The sequence below is a fragment of the Paralichthys olivaceus genome, chromosome 3 (genome assembly GCF_024713975.1).
Source record: "Paralichthys olivaceus isolate ysfri-2021 chromosome 3, ASM2471397v2, whole genome shotgun sequence".
Taxonomy (NCBI): domain Eukaryota; kingdom Metazoa; phylum Chordata; class Actinopteri; order Pleuronectiformes; family Paralichthyidae; genus Paralichthys; species Paralichthys olivaceus.
The window spans coordinates 14,209,690-14,236,041 of NC_091095.1; the positions used below are offsets into that span (position 1 = coordinate 14,209,690).

Here is a 26,352-nt window from a genome sequence, read left to right on the forward strand (position 1 = left end):
CCTTATTCCCTCTCTCAAACGCTGGTAATTAACAAATATAACGCTGTACTGTAAATGCTATTTTTGCATTAATGTGTGGGCAGAGTGAAAAACATCACTGGGACTCCAGCCTGTTAATTAGAGTGTATTTATGGCAATTAAAGCTTCTGCTTTTGCGGCTTGGGAGAGACTTACTAAAATATGTGCTACAGTGAATACCAACACTCTGTTAAGTTCAAACCATTTTTTGAATAACTGTAGCAGTTTCAGGTGAACAATTACTTCTATTTCCATTTTGCAAAAGCAAAGGGGGACTGTGGTTTGAAAGTGGATCTAAATGTGGAAAAAGACGTAATATAATGTCATAGAAAGCTGTGTGTTTTACACCATTGTGACGTCCTCTCCTATGTTTTCAGTCAGGTCACTGCATTAGACTAGTATCTTACAGCAGGAAGTTTGACCACAAATATTTCACTATCCAATTACCAAGTGAAATTGGCTGTTTAATTTTACAGCTTCGATGTAGCCGCTTTTATCAGAATGATGGCCACTCAGTTAGCCTCCTAAAACCGCTGCAGGCAGCCTGCTCATCTGAAAACTTTCTTGGTTGCGTGTGCGTGCCTGCATCTGTGTGTGTGTGTTTGCAAAGTGCACTGAAATAAAGCACTGAAGAAATATAAATCAACCAAGGTGATGATAACTTTGGCATTGACACTGTGATCTATCGTCTTGCCTCTGCACTGACTGTTTTCATTTTAGCCAGCAGGAGACTGAGAGGCTTTCTACCACAATATAATTGTTTAGAAGTAATGAGCTGGAAAAGAGGACAGAGAAAGGGGGCAAAGTAAAAGAGAGAGCTTGGAGAGTCAGTGAGAAATTGAATGCACTACAGTAAACATGACTGACAAAACAAGCTGCAATTTGGGAGCATATAGTAATTATAGTGTCATTCCTTCTTGTACCTCTGTCTATTTAACGGTCTGTCAGTAATGTTTCCCTTTAACATCAGTAATTAACTCATATTGGCATTGTGTGGACATCTAATGTCACTTATCTTAAGTGGTATTAAAACATACCCTCACTGTGAACCCATGTCATTTCCTTTTGCCATATAAATGTCCATTAAAAATAGCATTAAAGAGTGACTTCACACAATATCCTGTATGGAGGAAAATCTTTGCAGCACTGAAAAAAGCCGAGATTAAAACAGCACAGAGGGGTGCATTGTTGGGGCCATGACAATGAAATATGACACAGGTAGTCCAGTTCCAGGAAGGAATTTATGTGTTTAAAACACAGAAAACAGAACATATTACATAAAGATGGATGATGTGTCTCTTCTTTCTCTCACTATACAGAAATGAAGCCAAAATATCAGAGATGCGAAAGCTGCCATCTTGCACATTTAGGGCTAGAGTCTGCACAGAGGCAATCAGGGGATGGAGCCGTGGAAATCAAGGTCCTGCTGACACAACTGCTTTCACCCATTTTTATAGCATCGACTAAATAATTAACACCAAACGCATCAGTACTATGAACATTTGAACATCACTGTGATAAGAACTACCTAAAATGACTGAAACCATATTTCAGAAAAATGTGTTTTACATCTATTTTTTTGTTTGGTCATTGTCCCATTCATTAACATTATAAAGGTGGGGTTGATTACCAATACTGCAGCCATGCACTAGGGGGCTGTGGTTTACAAGCTTATCACATTTAAAAACAATAGTTTGACTGGCGATCCCTTTGTAAAAAAGGACTTTTTCTGTCATTTGTCTTTGCTTCTTGTTTGCAGGCAGCAATTTCAGTTTATATCTGCCTGTATGCTGATAGGGGCCACTGAAATGTTTTGTATCTGTCCTGCACCCTATTTCACAATTTCTATTCATAAAAAGAATAGGAATCGTCAATTACTCAATGAAGTTCACCACCTTGCACTATTCTTGCAGCTTGTCAATGCTCTATTTGACCAGCAGCAGGTCTGCAGTTGACCTCTTTTCAGAGTATACACACCGGAGAGATGGTGGGAGAAAAACTTGGAGGAAAATCCTTATCTAACCAGCAAGCCATAGAACATGATGGAAATATATATATATATATATATATATATATATATATGTATGTGTGTGCTTTTACATTTAATCTATATCACTGTGTAGGAGAGGGTATTTTCGTATATATAAGGTGGCTCCAACATGACTTTGAGGGTAAGAAAGGGCGAAGAAGAGTTACAAGGTTGGATAGATAGCATTGATTTTGATCCAGATTGACGAAAAAGAAATACACTCACAGACAGAGAGAGAGAGCGAGAGAGAGAGAGCGAGAGAGAGAGAGAGCGAGAGAAGCTGGTTGACATCAAGCTTTACAGTCTTCCTCAGATCAAAATTACCACCTTAGATGGGAATGAGAATTTTAATTATAACTTGGGGCTATCTCATCTCTGAGTGTATGTGGAGCTAAAAGACTAATTCCCACCACACACTCCTACATTCCCCACCCATACCTTCACAGGCCACTTTGTCTGTTATTTAATAGGCTCTTTGTTATCTATCTACTTGGGTCTGCCAGGTACTTAGAGCCCTTCCACTGGAATATTAGGGTATTCTGATGAGGCAGGCAGCTGTGTGCTCCACGCAGATGGTGCCTTCTGTACTCAGCACTCTCCAAAGAATGGCTCTCACATCTCCCCCAAATGTATCCTTTCTATGATTACAAAACAGAGCCACAAATATTTTTATGAACAAGATAGATATATTTATTGGCAGTATAAAATACAGTGGCGCCCAACAATTCAGTCGCCGTCCAGTAGATTCGTATCTGAATGCACTTTCTTGGATGAGGACATCTGGTAATATTTACCATGAATTGCATTCAAACCCTCTCAAAATGGGGTTTTATGTGATAGAATTGGTTAAAGTATAGAGCTTGGAGAAATGGAGTGCCGTGTACTCAGTGTGTTTGTCCTGGACCACCATGGTCAAGGACGGAGCCATAACCTTAAGGGAGGCTTGTCTGTGTTTGATGAAATCAATTGCAAACAAATGATGAATATAAATCCAAACACAAAAACCCTGTCAGTGATACAAGAAATGAAAAATATGTGGCTTGCACTTTCTGTCTAGACTCTATCCTGATTTAATTTACACCTCATAATCCCAATACATATGCTGCCCCTCTGCAAATGGAAATACTGTCTTGTGTGAACCTTGCAGTTAACCCGCATGATTTAAGCAGGAAATCCGAGGTTACAGCTTTGTCTTTTTGTTTTATGTGTAAAAATGAAGTATGTGACTTATATGTTAGCTGTGATCTGAAGATGGATGTTGATCAAACAAGGACAGAAAGCGGTTTTAGACAGTTGCCACAACAAAACCTTTCATGGGTGTATTCTTCCTGTTTCCACTGTTCCTTTTACGTGTCTGCATTTGAGTATTTGAGTATTTTATTTAACATTAGAGAGAATAGGGCAGCGAGTGTTGTCAGGTGTGGGTTGGGACCTTATCAATGAAGCGGCTCAGCCTATAATTAGTGCCATAATCACCTCTTTAATTCAACTACTGCTCAGAGTCTCGCTAAGGTCCCTGCTCCCCTCCCAATTTCCAAACAACACACCTCTCTCATTGTGCCTCCATCTCTTCCTTAATCTCATTTTTTTGCCCTGTCTCGTTCACTTTTTATCCCTTTGTCCCTGCATTACTTTTTTTTCCCCCACCCGTCACCTCTGTTCCTCACTCGCGTGGATCTCGGGTCAAATGAGTGAATTCTTCTCATTAGTAGTACATTGGGCCAATGTGCCTGCAGGGAGACCAAGATATCTTAGCACTTAACACCTCAGTAGAGCTCTGAGGGGTCAATGAGCTGGTTAGGGAGTGATGCTTAATACTGCACTGTTAGGCAGGGGAGGCTTAACTTACCTTCACATGTGCGAATGGGATTGTATTCATGTAGACACATATGCACAGACCTCATAAGGACATGTTGTCCAACCGTTTTATGGTATTAATGACTTAATCATAATAGCACCATCGCAAACAAAGTTGTGTAATTCTTTACATTGTAAATAAAGTAATTAACAGACGCATTAAAAGAAAAACACAGGAGTTTTGAATTCTATCTACTCCTCTTTACAGAACAAGGCTGCACAGTCTTCAGTCAGTATCATTATACAATAGGACCATAGTGGCACATTCATCATTTGTGCCACCTTCTTTTTCTAAAGCATTCTTTTTATTTGTAGTAGTATCACAATGCTTGAGGCATGCTTAAGTGCAAAACCAGATGGGGTGTGGTACATTTTTTTAGTATTTATAATGGTGCTGCAGCAAAACAAGCACGCCACAAGGTAAAAATAACAAATGCAACAACTAAGTAGGGCAGACAAACCACATAACAGTTCACGGGACAATACTTGTGTGCTTGTAGGAACAGGTTAAGTTAACAGATTATTGATGATCAGGGATATTTATTGACATTCATTGAATTATTAATAGGTATAGATAACTAAGAGGCACCACCCTGATGTAAATTCTGTCTCAAATTGGTGCCCAATGATAAGTGTAGATATCTCTGAGATATTCACACTTACGTTTCAAACAGTGAAGGTTTGAATCCAAACACTTCAACAATGACAGCTTAAAGCATGACATGATTCATCAACAGCAGTATTATTTATGAACAATCAATTTTACCCTTAATTCCCAAACATCAGTTATCCAACTGCAGCTACAACAGGAAACCATGAACATGAGCAACTTTACTACCAAACAACCAAAAGCCAAACCAGCAGGTGTGTGGTACCTGTGGTGTTTGAGTTTATGTAGGTGTTTGTTTAGAGAGTGCATAAGTGGTCATGATATTTCCAAGTGCTAAAAAGCAGGTCGACTTCTTGAAGATGTTTCGTCTGTGCTGGGAGTCCTGGAAGGTATTTAACTTGTAGGGTCATTAAGAGTCGTTGAGGTTACGCCTGCACCCACCATGCTGTTGTTTTCGGTGGGATTCATTTGCAGGTCGTTGAGAGTCTTTGATTCACCTGTCCCTTCTGACTCCTTTATCTATTTTGATGTAGATGGGTTCCTTCACCCCTCTTTCAAACCATCTGTCTTCCCAGGCCAAAATGTGGACATTGTTATCTTCAAATGAAAGTCCCTTGTCCTTTAGATGTAAAGAAGCCTCTTGGATGAGAGGTGAAATGTTTTCAAGAAACTCAACCAAGTCCAGTTGAACAGTTCTTTAGCACCTGGGTAATACTGTGTAGTTATTTCTTATTCATGAGAGAGGGAAGTATGCAAAGAAAAGCAAAGGCAATCTTGATCAGGGCTGACATTGGACTTTTAACTGGTAAAATAGTTGTTGGCTCTACTCACAGCGATGTCTTGATAAAATCTGCAGAACACATTTAAAAGAGCGGGAACAATAGTATACTGTATATTTAAATATATTCTAAAGTAACCACAGGTCATGGCGACCCATTACTCATGACAGTAATTCAGTTTAAAAATGTAAATTGCTCCTTTTATTGCCCTAAAATCCAAAAACAAACAAAAAAAGAGGCATACTTCAAGAAAAAGGGTAAAGAACGTCATCTGTCATTTCATTCTTTAGACCTACTCTATTTCCAGTAACCAAATGACACTAATTGAATGCAACACACTGAATGCAATTTTGTCATAAATTGCCTAAATGCACATAACAACATATCTCCTGTTTTTGCAGTAAAAGTATAATGGCCTCTCCTGCCATGTCATTTTTAACATAATCTGCTCTGTAAGTCTATTTGTATTAGGGCACATTTACATCATATTTGTAGTGCTGTCATACATTTGTACTTCTGAACCCAGCCTCCCCCCAGACAAATCCATCCTCTCAGGATAAACCACACTGAACTCTCCTTCCAGCCCATTTTGTACATCATGTCTGGGAGAGCACTGCTTTTAAAAGGGAGAGCGGCTGATTTGATTTGCCTGCTCTAACTACTCCTGATAATAAGATATTTTTTCACTTAACTTCATGTTATTGCTGCCCCTGCCCTCTTTTTGAGATTGGACCACATGGAGCAGGATTGTGATTGATTCTTTGGTCAGCAAAGTTTTTAAAATGAATTTGCCACACCTATGTGCATCTGTGGTTTGAGCTTGCACATGTGACAAGATTAGTAAGAACATCTCTTTAAAAGCCTTCAACTATACTTCCACATGAGTTTGGGCCGTTATTGTAGATTGTTTATATAATGTTTGATATTGGAACAATGTTACATTTGGCAAATTCTCTTACAAGCTTGGGGAAGTCCTGGTAGATTATACAGCTTCAGATAAAGCAAGTGTTTAAGACGCAGTATTTAATGTAAAATATATCAGATATTTCTAGATTATAAGCTTCTGTTATTGAAATAAGACCGATGTTACTATGTGTATGTGTGCGCCTCTGTCTGTTTGTGTTAGAGTGTTTGCATGCATGTGTGTGTATACGCAGAGGTTGTGTTTATTTGAGTTGGAAAGAAATCAGCTGTCTATCTGTGTATGTATATGACTGCCAAAAGGCTTGGGGAGATGTATTGTGTGCGCAGACACACACTCACACAAATCATAACACCGCCGCCAAGGGGCCACTTGGCACGAAGCCTTTCTTGTACTGCTCTATAATATGATTTATCCTGACTATTGATACCCCAAAATGCCCTACTCCCCCCTCAAGCCTCTCCTTAGCCCCCACCCACACCACTTCACCCCCCTCTTCCAATTTCCACACTAACCCAATTAGCATCTCGTCAATAATGCTCAGCATTTCATTTTGCTGCTTTAATTAACAAATTCAATTTGCTCGAAACTGCTGTGAAAACAAATTAAAAGCATGGCAAATTAAAAGCCCTCAGTTCCAGCGGATATAGCTAAGGTGATTACAGATGCGTCAAACGACTGTTTTCTTGTTTGTTTTATCTCAGGAGAGGAAAAGAGGCTCCAGAGAGGAGGGGAGACCTTGACTGAGGTGCCAGGGCAGTATAAGGTCTGGCACTGCAAAATGAAGGTGGGGGGGGAGATGGGGCACGGTTAAGTGTTGGTGCAACCTGTGCCACAAAGAGGCTCCACTGTCCACTGAAAGGATTCTCTCAGAGTACAGAAACATATTAACCCATGAAGATCAATTTAATTGCTGCCCTTGTTTAGAACGTCAGCCAGGTCTGAAACGCTAGTCTAAAAAGTGAAAAAAACTGTAAACAAACAAATAAACCACATTGCCCATAATGCATTTCACAAGTATTTCAGCGAGTCACAATGTATTTTATGGAAAGATGACCACACACTCTCAATGTGCAGCCAAGGAGTTGAGAGTGTTGAGTTTAGTGCCTAAAAAGACTGCAGGCCTGCTCTTTGCAGTGGGCTTGCAACTCAGCAGGGGTTGTTTTATGAGGGCTTAATTTCTAGTGAGGACTTGAGGAGCTGATTCATAAGCAGCTGTTGGGGTGGCCATCATCTTTTAGTCTAGACCTCAGACTGTAAAGAACAAGGTCAATGTAACAGTTGAACACGGACACTTTTGTGACAAGGTGAGAGATGTACAGTGGCAATGATTTCCAGATCGACATGCAGCATAGAAGCCTCAGTTATCTGAGCATATCTTACTGGGAGAGGAGCCTGGGACAGACACAGCAGCTGGTTGGTTTAACTTATAAAACATGGAAACAACAAACACATCCAGTAAAAAAACAAATGATGTTTCAAGCACAAAGTTATTCGTGGTAACATTCCATGATGCCCCTCAAGAAGTAATAGTCTTACTTTCGTGATTGGACCTTATGTTATCCAGCAAGTCATTTTATAACCAAGTGATGTACCTTTCTCTGCTGCAGGCTTTTATGCTTTGTGTATCTTCTCCCTTCATGTGTTCTGTCTTGATTCAGTCAGCCATGATGTTTTTCTTGTTTGAATGAAACTGGATGTAATGAAACACACAAGCCTCAAGATCTCCAGCAATCAGCAGAAATGTAAGATCTCATGTGGCTGCTATTGCTGTCTCATTCAGACAAGTTGTACATGAGCACAGGAGACATGCTCAACAACAGCACCACTCCACCTCTTCACCAGTCCCCTTCACAGAAACACACATACTCACAAAGCTGGAACTGGAACAAGACATCCTATATGGTCAGTGCAGCTTTTGTTTGAAGCTTTGATGTTAAATTGATTTTTAGGTTCCAAGTCCCTCAGCATTGGCAGCAAGCTGACCCTTTCAAGGAAGAGAGAGAGGAAGACATACTGCACAGAATAACTTGCGCTCCACCAACACACTTAACTCTGCTCATAAGTTTCCCTCTGTGAGTTAGTCCTCTTCTTCTGTCATTTCAACATCCTCGTCCATCTCATGTTTTCACTTCTCATCCTACTTTGTCTCCAAGCTCATTGTCCTCCCTGCTTCTTCTTAGTTACTCTCTCTCTCACTCTGATAGAGGTTAAAGAGTGTATCCATCTGGTCCACACATCAACATATGGATACGTTGTTGGCTGTTTTGACATGACACACACACACACACGTATAGTATCTTGCAGTTTAATTGTATAACGTGTGTGTGTTTGTGCTGTTTTTGTTTGCTTGTATTTGTGTTTGTCAAACTCTTTCTCCCCTCCCTCTCTCTCCTCCACTAACAGCTAATTATTGTCCTGCTTAATTACCAGTGAAAAGCGGCCCAGCCTGCTTCAGCTTTAAACAACTATTCAGCACTCCATCCCAATACCTGATTGAACTCGGCTAAATGGAAAAGTTGTGCTGGAGAAAACGCTTTAGTCACACAGCATTTTGTTTAATTTCTTTTCTAAATGTCTCTCACTGTCTGGTTACTTGAAGATAACAGACATTTGAATTTGTTATGGAGGATATCAGGAAAGAAAAATAGCAGGTTTTGAAATGGAAAAAGACAGCAAGACACAACAAAAGAGTATTGTTTCACAGCTCGCACACATAGACATTTAACAGTCTTGTAAGATCCATAAAGGCAATAAACCAATAGGAACATACACGTCTCCTGACCTTCCGCTCCAATTAGGCCCAGAGAGAGATGGGTGAACTTTTCAACCTTACGTCTTGTCAACCGATACTCCAGTAAGGTTTGGTCTGAAGACAGGGAGATTGGCAAGTCAGTGTTCAAGTTCACTGCTGTGCAGGAGCACAAGTTTCTATTTCAGGCACAGAAACCTTGTAGAAGTTTGTTGACACCACAGAAAGTCCCATATGGAAGAATATCACTTTCATTTTCCATCTCTCACAGTTAATTTAAGAGCCCTAACAGAAAATGATGGAAATATAAGACCATAAAACCAAGGTGGATTTTCCACTTTACTACTGGCACTGAAGTGTTTCCTAAAGATAAAAAAAGTTAACACACAGCAGAGGAGACCACACTCTGTAATATAATGGAAAGGCTGCTTTCTTAAACACACAGTGACTTCTAGTTTTTTACTCTGATCCAAGACCTATTGTGACACAGAATTCATTCACACTGACTTAACCAAAATACATAATTTCACATGAATTCCATTTATTCACATTAAAATATAATATGTTACAATTTGTCATTAAAATATATAAAAATAATAGACATATGGTATATATTTTGTTGACTTGTGTACTTACATTATCCAAAATGTTTCAAGCAATGATAAACCCAGTGAAATCCCCTGTTTTCCCCGCTTTTCTCAAGGCTTTGCCTGTCTCTGCTATTAAATTTGGGGAGAACGGTGTATGTCAAAGGAAAAACACATTGCTATCCAGTTAGTCAGTTGGCTGTTATTTACTTCCACTGTTTGTATTGGTCGCTCGTAATGGATCCTGATAATCTATTTGCATTTATTTCGTAACATAAAAAAAACGTGGATATGTCATCTGATCCCTGAGAGCGACCCCAGCAGCCGGAGTTACATACTGTATGTTTAAGTTCATGGTAGGAAAAAAGACGAATTCTAAAGAACCTTTTCGCTGCCTTAAAAATTAAGTTTTTGAAGAAAACAGATATGTTGAGTGTGAAATATTGTGAATAAGTAATGTTCTTGCCTAGTAATCAGAGTGAGAGATGTTGGAACAGATCTCTGCATGGTTGACCTGACTGGGTCTCTGCCAATGGATGGGCCCTCATGCAGCGCTAAATACCAGGTCACTACACCTGCACTCCATCAGGCAGGGGTCAATCACTGGCCACTGGGGAAATGATGTTAGGACAGAGTGCTTCTGTGTGTATGTGCATGAGTGGAATTGTGGGTTGAGCTATCAAGTCAACCATCGCTGTCTTCAAGTCATTGATTGGTCCCCAGTGTCAAAACGCTGTCATTGATTCTTTGCCAGGTCACAGAGGATACTCTTGGCTCAGCAGGGGCTCTTAGGTCAACCATTTGTGTGCACATACACGCACAGTTTAAAATTCTTTCAAAATGCACAAGCTGGAATTCATCTAAAGATGTACAGTTGGCATCAGTTTCAAGTGAAAACTACAAACCTTCTCAAGATGCTAAATTACGATTGTTTCTGTCGCTGCTTTCATCAACATTCATTTCTGGCAGTTTGACCAGAGAGAAACAGGCCACACAATTAGATCTGCTGGCTGAAGGGTATCTACTGTACTACCAATACTCTGCAGTTATTGTTTTTTATATCACATACCCACAACACCTGTTATAAGAGTGAATCCGCACCATTCAGCCTACAGAGATATGCCTACAAGCCAAACCTGTCCTTCTACTCCTGTAGCAGGACACCTTAACCATAACTGGGACATGTTTGATTCTACAATTACATTTTATCCAGTTAGGCCTATTTTCCTCAGGTCCGTATTATATTTTTATAACTACTGATTAAAATTTACACAACACTAGCCTATAAGCACGGCCATGCTAAGTTATATGACTTTGAATTATGTAACTGCAGCAGCTGAGGTCAGAGCAGGTTAATTTCCTAATTTTACCTGCTCGACTCTCAGGTTACACCAAACATATTTAGTAATATTAGTAATATATTAATATTTAGTCTTAAATGTGTGTTTTTTTACAGAGTATATGGTATTTGTTCTCTAGTTTACAGAATATTATAGATCCAAGATGAAACTGAGTGAGAGAAAAGGGCACAGCCTACAAATCCATCTGCTGCATCAGCACCATGGAGAGCTCTATTGGATTAGCCCTCGTGCCACATGATTAAACTTCTTACCGGACATGATATCTAGTGGCTGCAGGTCAGAGCAGCAACTCAACCAAGAGGTAAGAATTTGCTGCAAGTGACACCGTGTTCTTCAGGAATGATGTGGGCCGATGATGTGGGCCTACTATTGGCTGCATGCAGCAGCAGGCCCACAACATGTGTAATACTTCACAACTCAGATAATAAAGTGTGTTGTCTGACAGGAGGTAAGACAGAGGTGTTGTCAGCTGACCATTGTGCAAAAGAAATGGACGGTCAGGACTTAGTCAGCCCTGTGGCTCCACCTCACACTACTTTCTTTGAAAGAAGGGATGTTTTTCGTACCTCCCCACATTCATGTCCTTGTTTGTCATATAGCAGGACTTTCAGATCTGAAGTATCTGAGGTCTTGTTGAAAGAACATGCACAGTAACTCTGTTTTATTGTGTGTGAAGCCATCATTTCCCTCCTCATGTGTCACAGAGAGCTTACAAATTGGTTATTAGCTCGGCAAAGGAAGACCTGTCAGCATTTCCATTTATTACTTTTTGTTCAGCCAAAACATATTTACAGATTGTTCAGAGCTTGTCTAAATAGAGAGGTAGAGATTTGTCCTCTAGTTGGCTGCCGCAGGGGGTTATACACTAGTCAAATATTGACGTCAGTAAGACTAAACCCAAGGTCACTCCAGTCCTAGTGTATGGTTCCAAGGAGAAGGTCTGTTATCATCTCTTTGACAACATTGTTGGGCTTCACCAAGGTATTGCTTTCAAAGTAAGAGTCTGAGTGTTTGAAAGGAGTTGAGTGGAGCACCGTGGTCATACAAGCTAGAACCATGGGCCCCACAACCAGCTTACCTGCTCTTTTAATTGGCCTCAATGAATACTTGAAAGTTAGATGGAATTGAATCATGTATTTTAACCGGTGTGAGAAACCTGGTGGCGTGGCGTGAAGTGACTTGGTGCATCTGTCTATCTGACCACATGCAAACATTCTGACTGCACGCTTGCCTGTTCATGTGTGAGCATCAGCTGCGTGTATAAGTTGCTCATGCCTGCTCTTTATCACATTATCCGATTACTTCAGTCCATGGTGTCAGAGAGTGTGTAATAAAGGCAGCAGCAGGGAGGACTGTGTGCCCTGTGCAGGTGGCCGCGGCTGTCCTCTTCCATCGCTCAAGAGGAAGCTGCTCTCTGCTCTCAGAAGGAATAAATCTTTTAGTTGGTTTGTTGTATTTTTAACCAAGGGCTCCTGGTCACGCAACAAATCCCTGCTCTCCATCCCGTCTGCTCCATCTTTTCTCTCTCTTTCTCTCCATGCAAATGGAGACACCATCACATTTCTGCTGGCAAGTGGCCATTTGCCTAAAGAAATGATCTAATAATACACATATTATATACAAAGTCCGTCACTATCAAATTACACACTTTTAGGAGGCCTTACATTGTGAGCACCTGTAATCCTCTTACAATATGATGTACCCAAATTCAGTGATCCACACAGCCACGCCCCACATGTCCTGAAGGGCTCATCCCATTCGTTCATTCTTACCTCACCTCCCCTCTTTGTTACCAGGGGATGATGACTAAGATGCAGTCAGACACACAGATGGGTAAAAAGAAAGCAGTTTCCCCTTTTACCTCTGGAGTGCTAGAGATCAGTGCAGGCATTGTTCCTGTGTGTGTGTGTGTGTTGAACTAAAAGAAGTGACTCAGATGAGGTAGACAGGGATCAGATGAGGGGATCAGAAGAAGATGGAAGATGAGTCAGGCTGTGGACAAATGTTCTCTCACTAACAAACCCATCAAGCATCAACCCTTGCCCCAATGTTTGTATGTGTGAGTGTGTGTTCATGGGTCACATGGAGCAGATGCCTGCTTGTGACCTCATCCAGACAGTAAGGGTATAAAACCGGCATCAGAGCAGAGAGCAATAATTTCAGCCTGGTCTGTTTGTTGGTTAGTTTGTATGATTGTTTATTTGTTTGTTTGCACGCAGAATTACGCAAAAGTGGATTATCACGAAACCTGGTGGAAGGATGTGGTTTGAGTCAGATCCCATTTAATTTGGCTGCAGATCAGGATCAGTGAGCAGGTCCAGGAATTTTTTTATCACTTCTTTCAATCTAAACAACCATATGGGTTGTTTAGATTGACCCTCAGACATTATTCATGGAAGCGTACCAGCGGCAGTCGTACAGGTCCTTTGTCGTCAAAAATAAAAATATGTTAAGGTTGTGAATCAGTCACAGTGTACTTGGGTTTAAGTATAAAACTACTGAATAAGGTTCAGGAAAAATAAGTATTTCTTTAAGGTTATGGGACTTTTCATCATAGGATAAAATAATAAATGATCGTCATGATTGTTGGAAACAAGGTCGACCATCAGTTTCACACAGGAAATGAACAGTGGTCTTCGATTTCCAGAGATAAATGCCAATGCTGCAGTGGTTTTCCAAATAAGCATCTATTTGTGAATAAGTTCACCATTACAACTGAAAGAGTATGTCAGTGTTTTAAACTATGAGGAATTATTTCACTCGTGCATCCCATGTAGAACATTAGATTACAGTCATAACAGTGATTAAAATAATAATACAAAAGTAATAGTGCATTTTATGGGGGAAAAAACTCCTTTCCCTTCTTATGGTTCACTTTAATAATATTTCCATTCCACAGCTACATCACTGGAAATCTTGCATTGGGTGGTGGCTGTGGCAGTGTAATTTAACCATATTGACTTTAAATTAATTTGAAATGAGCTGCAAAATGATGGTTGGGATTTTAGTTATACCCCCGTCCTCCTTTACCTCTTCCTCCTCCTCCTTTCCTCGGCCTCCTCTCTCTGTCTACTTACTCACTCTCTTTTCTTAGTGATAACAATCAGCAAATATGAAAAGTAAATTCTGGAGGAAATGTTGGCAAATGGGTTTTGGGTAGATTGTGCATGAATATTTAATTTAGTCATAAAGTAGGGGTTTAGTGCATTAATGGTTTTTCCACTGACCCCTCCACCCTCCACCCCCTCACTCTTCCCACCCAGATTAAGACGGTGGCACTGTCTGCTTTTGGCTCTGCTGATTGGTTCTATTAATGACGGTATTTATACTGATTAGAACATTATAGATTTGTTTAAGGGGGCGCTGGTTGTGAGAGTGATGACTACTTGTTAAATTTAAAAAGATAGTAGTAGTCACGAGATACTAATAGAAACTAATAACAGGAGAATCTGATAAACACCTCCACAGGGAAACTGAGCAGTTTGTCTTTTAGTCAGAATATCAATTTTACATTGGTTTGAAGCCCAGAATAGAAAGAGGTCAGTAAAGTAAAACTTCATCATGTTCCTATATAAAACAGGTTATTCTAAGATTATTTAGGACTCTAGTCCAATGGTCCTTCTCAGTATTGTTTACTGTGCATCTAGCCACAGGGCCCCAGAGTCCATAGTAGCTGGCTAGACTACTGCAACAGCTGGAGCAGCTGTCACCTCTGGATCCCAATTGCTTCCATGTTTTTTGACCTAATAACACTAAAACTGGCAGGTCCGGTCCAGTTTCACCTGTGGTAAATATCTGTGGACTTGAGCCGGACTGTTCATTTGCAAATAATGACTAAACCCTGTCAGAGTTCTGCATCAGGTCAGTCCAATTGCTTTCAGTTAATTTCTCATAACTTTTGAGCCATTCAGATACTAAAACATACTGAAAATCCTTGTGTTGTCCAGTGTCCTGAAACCCAGAAACCCTGCACAGGTGGTGCAGTGGAGTTAGCATGTTTTAGCATGTTTTACACATGTCTGCTGGAACTCTCACCAGCTTCCTCTGACAGTCTAAAGGGTTAATCACAGATTCTAAACAGCCCATAGGTTTGTGTGTGAGCATGAATGGCCTTTGTTGGCTCTGTTTGTTGGCCCTCTGGTGCGCTGTCTAATTGTCCAGGGTGTAACACGCCTCTTGTCCAAGGTCAGCTAAAATTGGCTGCAGCCCTCCCCCTCCGAGACTCTTAGATAAAATATGAAGATAATGGATGCATGGAAATCGGTGGATCAATTAATAACAAATGCTCACTACCACTGGTTTAAGCTGTTGTTGTCATCATGGCAGTGAGCGGGCAGTGTCCAGCCACTCTCACGCTAGGCTGGCTTCAACAAGGGTGTGATCCCTCTGCTCTTGGCTCTGTTTGATAAAGTTTAATTCAATCCTATTTTCTGCCCTGAAATGCTTTTGCTAATGTAATTCTCCCTGCATCAGATCCTCCCTCTTTCCTCTTTGTGTCTGTCTGTCTCTCTCTCCCGCCTAAAGAACACTAAGCACCTTATCCATGCTGAGGACTAACAAAAGCAGCAGGAGGAGTGAGCAGTGGTAGTATGTTGTAATTCTCTACTATTAATTATCTGTGTATAAGTACTGGCAGACTGAACAGCGTTCGCTCTTTTCATCAGCTGGTTACAGCTGGTTGCGTGTCTCTGTTAGTCTGTGTGTATTTAGAAATGTGAGGATTTGAAAAATACATTTGAAAATGGCATCAGGTTTCTAAGTTTTTGGGTATGTTTGTGTTTTTCCAGATGTGTTTATCTGATTTCATTCTTACTATCATGTTAAATAAGAAATACTTTTCAAATGATGGATCATATTTCAGTCTAACATAGCCTCATTTGCAGAAATCTATACCGCCAGTAGAGGGTGCTACACGGTCCAATTAAATCAACCTCTCTAATAATATAGACGATTGCAGGAAAGTGTTAAAAGATTTATTGATAACTATTATTATTTTATATTTATTTGTGCAGCATACAGTATTCCCTTATCTATGTGCATTTCAGCACAGAAGAATACTTCTGAAACAGAGAAACATTAAAATCAATATCTGTAAAAAGGGATTAATAGGAGATGTTTAAACAAAATGTCAGCGTGACGTATGACGATGAATGAATGATGTAAAATATAAATGCATCTAGGATTGTGTTTTTTCTGGTTATTTCCTGCTGTGTAGATATAGGATTTGCTGATGAAATCTCACTGTAGTGTTTTGAGAGTACACAAGTTATTTGGGCCTGTGTGTGTGTGTGTGTGTGTGAGAGAGAGTGTTAGAGGTTATAGGTTGAGCATGTGTGTGTAAGTCTGTGTGTCTGTGTGTATGTAGTGTATGATCTCTGCTTTTCTGTGTCTCATGTTGTCACAGTGACCTCTACTGCTTACATGGCCACCCACTCCAACATCCATACCACCACACACACCATGCACTGGAGGCACTCCCAGCTAACTTACTGCTGGTGTATGGAGACATGAGTGTGGTAAGAATCACACGGTACTCGCGGCTAAATATCCCAAATGATCCTATTGTTAAAGCACCTTGACTTCAACCTCACAAATCGTTGCACGTAAGAGTGGGATCTATCTTTTGTTTTTAATGAATCCCACGTGTTGGAATGACCTTCTCTCCTCAGAAAACAATCATCTTTAACTCTCTTTAGTACTTCTCAAATCTCAACTCTCCATGTAGCCTCTCACAATACCTTCAATACACTGAACATTTTCACCTCTCCCACATCATTCTCACTAACTCTAACCATGTCGTCTATAAAAGCAATTTGTCTGTTTTGTTAGGATCCGTCTTCATCCCGAGTTTATTGTACAGGCAGATATTTTACCAGACGTGTTTTATTTTTTAAAAGAATGTTATGCATAAAGGTAGGAATATATTTAAGAACACTTAAAATTAAAATTAGATAAACATACACCAGGTACTTCATGAATAAAACAGTGTAGGGGCATATTTCCCAGACTAGAGATTACATGTGTATCTTTAGCTGCTTACTCCTATGAGTAGCTTTATTAACTCCTCCACTCAACATCTTTTCAATGGGCAGATGTTTCCGTAACTCTCTGAAACCAGCAGTTAAACTGTGCAGACGTGAGAAAGAAGGAAGGTAGAGTCTGACCTTTTCTCTCACTTTGTCATTTTTCATATGTCACACAACAATTTCTGTCACGAAGCCTTTAAACAACTGAGTGCAACACAATAAACTGAACACACTCTGTTTACCATTCTCCCCCCATATGAAAATATAGCACATGGCAATCAGCTTCTACTTCAAGCATGGCTGTTCAACCATACCAACACTTTTGATTTCAGATAAGGTCGAACAATACCTGGTACAAAACACTTCTTTTTGATCATAGCCTGACTCTTAGCCTCTGCTTCTTAGAATTTGACCTTTTTTAAATTAGAACTTAAATACAGTGGACCTCACTCTTATATGACCTCAATTTGAGTTATGGGTTTGGTATTCGGTTGTTAAGTTGTGATGTGTGATATCTGTTACCGGGTCCATCCTTTGTTTTTTTCAAGATGCCATAGTGCTGTTATTTTGTTTTTCTTTATCTTCATTTACAACACTTTTCTTTTTCAACATTATTTTTGAATGATACAATAATTGTCAGAGCACTATGACTCTTAACGTTGCATTCTTTACAGTGTTTGTGAACTTGTACAAAAAGTTATTTAATTTGTGCACCTACTGAACCCATTTCCACTCATGTTGTATATTATTATCACTCTCTGAGTAAAAGCCTGTGCTTAATACTGATATAAGTAGCCTATCAGAGAGCTCCACTCCAGGCAACACTGTATGTGGGTATAGAAGGACTCCAAGTATGTTGAGAGTCTCTTTGCTTATCCCCTCAGCAGTTGGTTAGTATAGTGCTCGAATGTTAATGAAGTCTGGTCCTAAAAGCTGGCTTTGACTGTGACCTAGCCATACTGTGTGTGTCATACACATACACGCTTGCAGGTCCTCCCTTCCTAGGATGTGAAGATTTTGTTTCCTGAGGGACTGGTAGATGAAGAGGGCTGGGGTGTTGATTACTGCAGTGCTCGACAGTCAAGTGTGTGACTGTGTGCGTGTGTGTAGAAAGGCAGCAGGTTAAAGAGAGGGGAAGCCAGCTAGCACCTCCTCTAGACTTCTTCTCAGCTGCTGGAGACATCAAGTGTAAAATTGCACACTCTTTCAAAAACTCTCCATCACAACCAATGAGGACACACACACACACACAAACACACACACATTACCATGGTGAGGAAGCCACTTGGGTGTTGGAACAACTTCAACACTCAACAGAAGCACAGCACCGTCAACATACTTGGAAAAAGTATCAAACTATATTAATAACATTTAAAAAATTGCCTATTTGAAGCTAACTTCCATCAATGTAGTGTCAAAGTTATCATTACTGAGTAAACTAAACTGATCTCAGCCAATAGCCAAGAGGAGCTCAGTCAATCAATATGCAGCACACAGCTGTATAATAAAATTAAACTTTATTCATTTTAGATTGTAAAAAAATATAGAAAATTAATATGTGGCGGTCAATGATGAAATTGTGGCGGTGGCCACAAGTAAATCGATGTCAGGGGAACATGTAAAAAATATATTCTATTCAATGTAAAACAGTAGCAGATCAGAACACAGGACATATTTTGTATTCACACAACTGAAAGAGTCTGGCAACATGCGTCCCACACCACATTCAGAGGTGGTAACTGGATATCAAATGTGTCTTCAGTGTGTCTTGGGTGTGTTCACATCAGAAGTTTGAGCTGGCCACTTGTGATAAGGTGACCTGAAGCCAATGTTAATACCTGGTCTGAGCAGGGCCAGAGACGTTCAATCAACCAATTCATTTTATTTTTGTAGCTCATAATCACAAATCACAATTTGACTCGTATGTTTTAACCTTTTACCACTAACATTCTGCATGTGTGTGTTAACAATCACAGTCATATTTTATCTGAGAACTGATGTAAATGATCTCCAGTGACATTTTTCTAACTGTCTGCTCTCCTTTTATTACAGCAACAGCGGCGTCTCGACCTGTTAACCATCACCAACTCAGGTAAGTCCCTGGAATCTAATGACTTCACTCTCCTTTCTATTTCAACACCACTGATATAAAACTGTGCTGTGATGGAGCCTCAGAATCACCATACATCCCATGTTTTATTATTTGGCTTGATAAGCAACAGAAACAAGACAGTATGGCCCCCGAGTATTTCCCTCCTATCCAAACTAAAACTGTTACCAGCTGTCTTTCCTACACAAGCACATACCTGCACATTAGGTTAGGGGGGGTGAGCTCAGGTAAAATCGAGCTTTTGCTGTGGAAAATCATGCTGCAGGTATATTGCTAATTTGATGGTTGCTTGTGTTAAATGTCAGAAAACATGTAACACAATACACATCTCTCTGTTTGTATGAATATGTGTCTTTACCAAAGGAATGTGGGAGACTTTAGTGAAGAGATTATAAGACATCAACATGTCAGATAAAAGTCTCAATAAACATCCAGCCTCGCTCACTTGAAAGGGATGGTTCACCCAAGAACGAAAATTCCCTCATTATCTACTCACTATGCAGATGGAGGGTGAAGTGTTTTAGTCCACAGAACCCTTTTTGAGTTTCAGGGGTAAACAGCGATACTCAAACTCCTCGCCAGATGAGATCAGCGAGTTACTGTTGCAGTAACTGCAGCTATCTTGAGAACTGCAGTGAGTGCAACAGTAACTGCTGGAGGACAACAACAGACATTTAGTCTAAACATGGTGTAAATGACTTGGTTTTGAGACTAATTTGAATGTCAGTGCTAACGGACACTTGGATGACACCACAGGAGCAGTTTCTGTTGGTTTTTTTACGTTTGTTGGTGAAGAAATGTGTGAGACTTTTCACAACACCTGATCTGTGTTGTCTATCATTTATATAATGTGTGCTTTGTGTCTGTTTGTTTGTGTTTGTGTTTCAAAGTTGCTAAACAGGATGTAGTGTACACTCTCCCATGCATGTCAACACATTTTACTTTCTGTGTTGACAAGAGGCTTAAACATCCAAACGTCCATATGTCCCTGACTTCTCCCTGTACACACAACTAAATACTTTCATAAACACGACTGAAATGCTCTGCACTCACGTTCCACACTCTCTTTATTAGTGCAAAAATGTCAAATATTTCCTTATCCTCGTATATGAGGATTTTAATGATCTTGGTCATGCGGTAATTGATAGTCAGTGAATTATGTTGCTGTTTAGACTTTAAATGATGTCACTTGAAAGTTATGATTGCTGCTTTTTGCTACTTTTTTTTCATAGACTGAATTAATACCATCATAAATACACATTTTAGATCTACTACAATAAATCTGAGCAAACGATCAGAACAACTAAAATGATTTATTATGTACTACTGAGTTGCTGCCGTATACATACTTGAATTCCTCTGACAAGAAACATTTGAGCACCACTAAAACACATGGAACATGGATGAAATATGTTCAGCTATTGTTTATGAGCATATTGCAGCGAGTGTACTCTCCAGGGTTTAATTTTATTTCCTGTATGCATAGGAGCAGTAAAATATGTGTAAAGTTTGTGCAGAGTGGTTTGAATTTTACCCGGTGCGCACCTCAAACTCCTAACATGTTAGTAATCAGGCAGGCATATGGTGCTCCGAGTTTGACTGGATGTGAAAACGTGTCAGAAAGTAGCTGCACTGTTAGAAATTAATGCCAGTGTCTTGGCGAGGCAGCTGTGAGAGCGAGGGATCCACCGAGATGAAGAGCGAGGAGGAAATTCAAAAAACTCGGGAGGAGAAACAGATGGGGACGGCAAGGAGGATGCAGAGACCCATATGTCTAAAGTAGCTGGATGATCTAATGTGCTTTGATTAGAATAATGCGTATGTGAGACTCATGCAGACTGGGTTAATTTAGCAGGTTTACTTTGCAGCTGTTCCTCAGGCCCCCTGGCCTTCACAGTTTGATAGAGGGCAAGCAGAGAGAGACAAAGGGCAAAGAAGGGAGAGAATGTGAGAGCAATTATATACAAACACCTTCTTCCAAGTGAGGAGGAAAAGGGGGGAAGGATTCGATTATTCTAGGAGGGAATATCTATGCATCAACTGAGATCAACTAATCTGACATCAGACTGTTTGCTGTTCCCAGGCTGTTGATCAAAAGATGTGATATATCAACTTAAAATGGATCTTTAGCACTAGTAGGTTACTAGAGCTGTGTGTAAGTGTCAAACATTAATTCAAAACAAAGTGTAGTGTAGGTACAAATGTGGGTTTTTGAATCACCTCAATAAACAGTAAAAAGAGAGAAATACATTTGTCATATGCATTTGACTCAGAGATGACTCATGCAGCTATTCTCATACAGAGGCCTGAATAATGTAGCGCTGCAGAGATATTTGTTTCTCCCATCTCCCTAGAGGAGTCCTGCACCTCCTGGATAAGTGGATTTCTGTTCACCTCTTGAAAAAAGCTTCAATGGTGCCAAACTTTGTCGATTTTCACAATGACTCTACTAATTTTTGGGAATCTTTATTCACTATTTTCACTTTATTGAGGATGGGTACGGCTCAATGGGACTTTACATTTCAAGTTGATCTGGGTCCCTGACACAGAGGATAGTCACAACGAGTCTGTTTCTTTTAGTTAAAGCAGCTGCCTCTTTAGAAGTCTGTCTCGCAGCTCATTATAAGTATAAACTGTGCGAAGAAACTAAAATGAAATCTCATGCAACTAAATAAAAAAAAAGAATAGGAATCGAGTTCTTTGCTTTGTACTCACCAAGGTTATTCCAATTGTGTCCACTCTGTTTTTAGCCAGCCTGCGGCATCAGACTTATGCACAACATGGTCTCATAAGTGAGATAAATCACACTACAACCTGATAACGTATTCTGTTGCTCCAAAGTTTTACTCTGGTGATATTGCAATGTCTTGTTAAAGCTCAGGTTGGTAATCCTGGAGAAGCCAGGAAGAGCAGGCTACACTTTCAAAAGATGCAATCGATAAATCTCACCCCCTCCCATCCACCCTCTCATCAAAGCTACGCCCTCAAAACACATATATGTGCACTGACTGACTGCTAGAGGACGACTTTTCCGTAACGCGCTAGCTAGCTTCATCTCTGCTTCAGTGATGTCTCTCCTGCTTGTGCAGTCATGCACAGTGAGAGCATGGGCAGGGTGCGGGCGGGCAGGCAGGCAGGCAGGTTGGTAAGTGACGGACAGGTACGTCAGCCAATTATCCCATTTGATCCCAAGACCATCTTTTTCCCTTTTTTTCCGACGGCTTTATTTATTGATGGCTATCAAGAAAAATAAAATAAAAGTGTTTCAGAACCAACCTACCCACCTTACATTTAACTGTCACAATGACATCTCATTAAGTTCATCTTAAAACAGCTGAATACGTCTATGACTTTTCATTGCACCTTTTAGATGAGCTCATGATTGGTGACAGACGAAATCCCCTCCTTCAGGGTTTAGTTTTCACCTGTGGAGGGACCTGAGATGGCTTTTTATTATTCCTCACTGTCTTCCAGGTTTCTTCCTCTGACACTGTGTAGTGCTCAGTACGCTGTGTAAATTATTGCAGGTCATTATTCAGGGGAGTCTATTATATCCTTAACTCGGCAGACATATTTTATCCTGCCCCGCTGCTTATTACCATTCACGCTAGGTGAGTGGACATGCACACCCACACACAGTGAACATGGTGAAGGTTATTATGATGGCTGTATGGAGAGCAGGTGAGGCTCTCAGATGAATGATTCCGATAGGGAAACACAGCCAGGACACCCTCTCCTCCTCCCTGCAGATTTCAGGAGTTTCTGCTCCTTTGCTCCGTGTCACCTTGTCATCCTCTCGAGCGCCTCCCTCCCTGCTGTGGGCGAGTCATCTGTGCAACACCTGATATCTGTTGTTATTTATTAGTGATCTTGTTTTCTCACATCGCCTCCGTCCTCTTGTTTTCTGCCCTTTTGTGTTGTATTGCTCCCTCCTTCGTCTCATCACAGCACAGACAGCAGAGGGAATCACCGGGTGTGAACGAGCTAATAGGCTCAGGTGGCTTCGTGCTATGTGTGTGAGAGAGAGGCCTGTGTTTATAATGGAATTTATTAGCTGCTCTGAAGACTGGTTCACACTTATATCTGTATATATACGCTTAACATTTAAATTTGACATATAAATACAGCATTTATACACACACAGGAGGAAAAGAAACAACAAAAACACAGCATGTCTCTGCTTTCTTCTTTCACACACGCACGGACACACACACAAACACACACACATGCATACCAACTCTCACACAGACCCACTCAAACCTCACTCTGCCCCTTTAATTGGACACTTGAGCAACACACGGCTGCATCTTGCTCCTGTTGAACACAGCCTGACATTTCAGACTGCTGACCTTTCCAGCCCCGCCACAACTAAATAATGATTAGTCCTGGCAACTGTTCCACCACAACAACAGCCAGGTATACACACACATATACACAAGCATGGACACGCACTCACAGGTGCAAACAGAACAACAAAAACACCTGCATTGAGGGCTTTTTCCACAGCGAGAAAATGGGGTGCAGACATTGATTCGAGAGGCCATTGTCATTCTTTTGGCTTATCGATTAGATTGTCCTTTTCCATATCTGCAGTCAGAACTCAATAATGTGTTGTTCTGAATTAACTCTGCTTGCCTCTGTTTAGTTTCTCCTTTCCCCTTGATGCGCTCTCAGCATTACAGTGTAAAAAAGGTCAATCATATTCATGAGATTTGGGCAGATTTGAGAGGACGGTTGCGCGTGTGTACGTGTGCACACACTTTTAGGTTCTGCGCACAGGCGCGTTCAAGCATGTGTGTGCATCTGAAGCAATGAAGCAGTGTGGAGATAATAGGCAGTTCTCAGATCTCTGCTCTCACTTTCTTCTTTTTCACTCGATCACTTCTCCCTTTGTATCTCCATTTCCCTGCTGTTTCTGTCAGAGCAGAATAGAAATGTTCTTCATTAGAGAATCTTCTTCTACAGTTATTCTTTGTGCTTCCTGCTTTGCTCTCTCCAGACAAAACCACTGTACATATCTCGGAGGTCAGGAGGTGCATTCTGCACAGCCAGCTGCAAATATTCAAAAGCCGTGTCTGAGTCTTTCATGGTACACACAGTAGTGATGCTGTGGAAATTGAGGAATATAAACATCACAAAGGCATGAGCATACATAGAGTGTGAACAAAATTATTTGGTATGGAGCTGATGGTCCCAACATGATTAAAAACATAATCATTTTAGCCTATTGTTGCCATGGTAACAACCTCATCAGGGCATTTTCTAAGCAAAATCATCAACACCGAAACAGTCACACATCTAATCACATCAACAAATTTCAATTTATATTCATATCTTTGAAAAAAGTGTCACAAAGACTGTACAAAACCTTCACACACAGCAGCATCTTCATCTTGAATAATTTCCCGAATCATTCTTTCCTACTTGTTTATACATACTCAATTCTAGTATTCATTGACAGTCAATGTAAATATGATTAATCTAAAGGAAGGTGCAGTGTGCTAGAATCCCTCACAATGCAGCATATGTGTTTACCAGCTACAATATTCCTGATGTAGATAATCCAGGGAATCAGCTGTTATTACAAGATGAAATAGTGACTTCGTATCAGTCGAATAGACTAACAAACAAACCTGTGGAAATGGGGACTTTAATATCTATTATTATTTCATTTTAACACACACAGTGGACCTTGTACCTCTCAGCTGGTAATAAAAACGAATATATTATTAGGAAATAGCTGTGGTTCAGCCACTTACTTCAAAAAACCTCCGCCATGGCCAACAACCTTGTTGTCTTCATACCAAACTTACTCTGGTCTTTTGAAACAAGCCAAGCACCTGCCTGCCAAATCAAAAAGTAAACTTTGTGGGGACCAAAACTATGACTGAGGTAAAACCTTTGTTGCTTGTAAAACTAAAAGGGAGAAACATTTGTAGTTGTCATTTTTTATGTGCAGCCTTGGTTTCTTTCCTGGCAGCTTCAAGATGTCGCGTTGCAACATTAGTACAACATGTAAAAGAAAAACAGCAGAAGAGTCAAAGAAAAGTCAAGGTTTTTTTTTTCTAATTTACACAATGCAGCAGTCTGGCCTCCTCTCAGACGTTTAATAGCTTTTCTTCAGATGAAAGTCTCTGGGCAGTCGTCCAAACAATACAGTTATATACCACGTATTTATGTCTTTGTTTCTGTGACACTTTTGTTTTGAATATGATGTACTTTACTTGGCCCCTCTGTAAATCGCACTCGTGAAGTACTGTTGTAGTGTTGGTGCAGTAAGAGTTTCCCTCCTGCCTCTAAATCCTACCAAATGTTCATAAACCACAGGGATTTTATTTAAACTCTTTGTGTTGGTGCCATTACTGCTTTTACTTTGAAGAACACAGTTGTGTCAGAGTATTAATCTTTCCTTTTTCAATTATTGCAGAAAAACAGAAGTTAACTCCCTTGTGCGAAGCATTTTCTTTTCTGTTCAACTTTAAACAGTTGATCTTTATCAATCACACCGATCTCCCTTTGAGTGAAGTTGAAACATGAGAAACCTCTATGCACCTTTCAGCCATGCTCACTGAATTTCTGTGAAATGCTAATGACAACCTCTTCACTGCTCACAAATATTTAAATGTAATTTTCATTTGCAACTGGTGACACTGCAGCAGGACTCCTGAAAGAAAATAGCCAGTGGCAGCAAAATCAGGAAGTCCAGCACACAGAATCCATTAAATTAGTAAATCAAGCCTTCCTTCCTTTTGGAGCTCTTGTACTGTCTGTAACACTTGAAGCAGGCCTGAGCTATTCTTGCTCATTCTTCTGAGTCAAACACAGGGATTAAAGCAAAGGAAAAAAAATCTTGTGACTGAAGAGGGGCTGGTCTGTGGGAGTTGATTACATGTACTTACTGCTGTGCTACTTTTACATTAGCATTGAGTGCTGGTGGCTGGTGAAGAGACAGACAGGGGTGGTTGATTTTTAAATGTTTTCAGTTTTGAATTGTTTTTGACTTTTGTGGGCAGCTGCAGTTCAGAGGGTGGAGTTGGTTGTTGAGTAATGGTTCAATCCTCTGCTTTTCTGTGTGGAAGTGAGTGTCCTTGGGCAAAGCACCAAATCCCAAATTGCCCCTGATAGCAGTAGTATCAGTAGTATCAGTAGTATTTCCCTCTCACAAAGTCACAGAACTAAGCTCTGGAAGCGGTTGGCAAAAAGGATTCACATAACATCTTTATTTGGAAATGAGAGTAAATATATTTTACCTGATTTCTGTTCCTGCAATTCACTATTTTCTTTTTTACATTCCAGGAGAG

The 26,352-nt window shown here is 40.3% G+C and overlaps 1 protein-coding gene across 1 annotated transcript in view; it reads left to right on the top strand.

The window, feature by feature from the left end:
* agbl4 (AGBL carboxypeptidase 4) overlaps positions 1-26,352 on the top strand; it is a 256,311-nt gene that overhangs the window by 150,479 nt on the left and 79,480 nt on the right. The window contains exon 6 of the mRNA XM_069522085.1: positions 18,994-19,033. Within this exon, the coding sequence (XP_069378186.1) occupies positions 18,994-19,033 (40 nt within the window). The remainder of the gene's footprint in view (positions 1-18,993; positions 19,034-26,352) is intronic.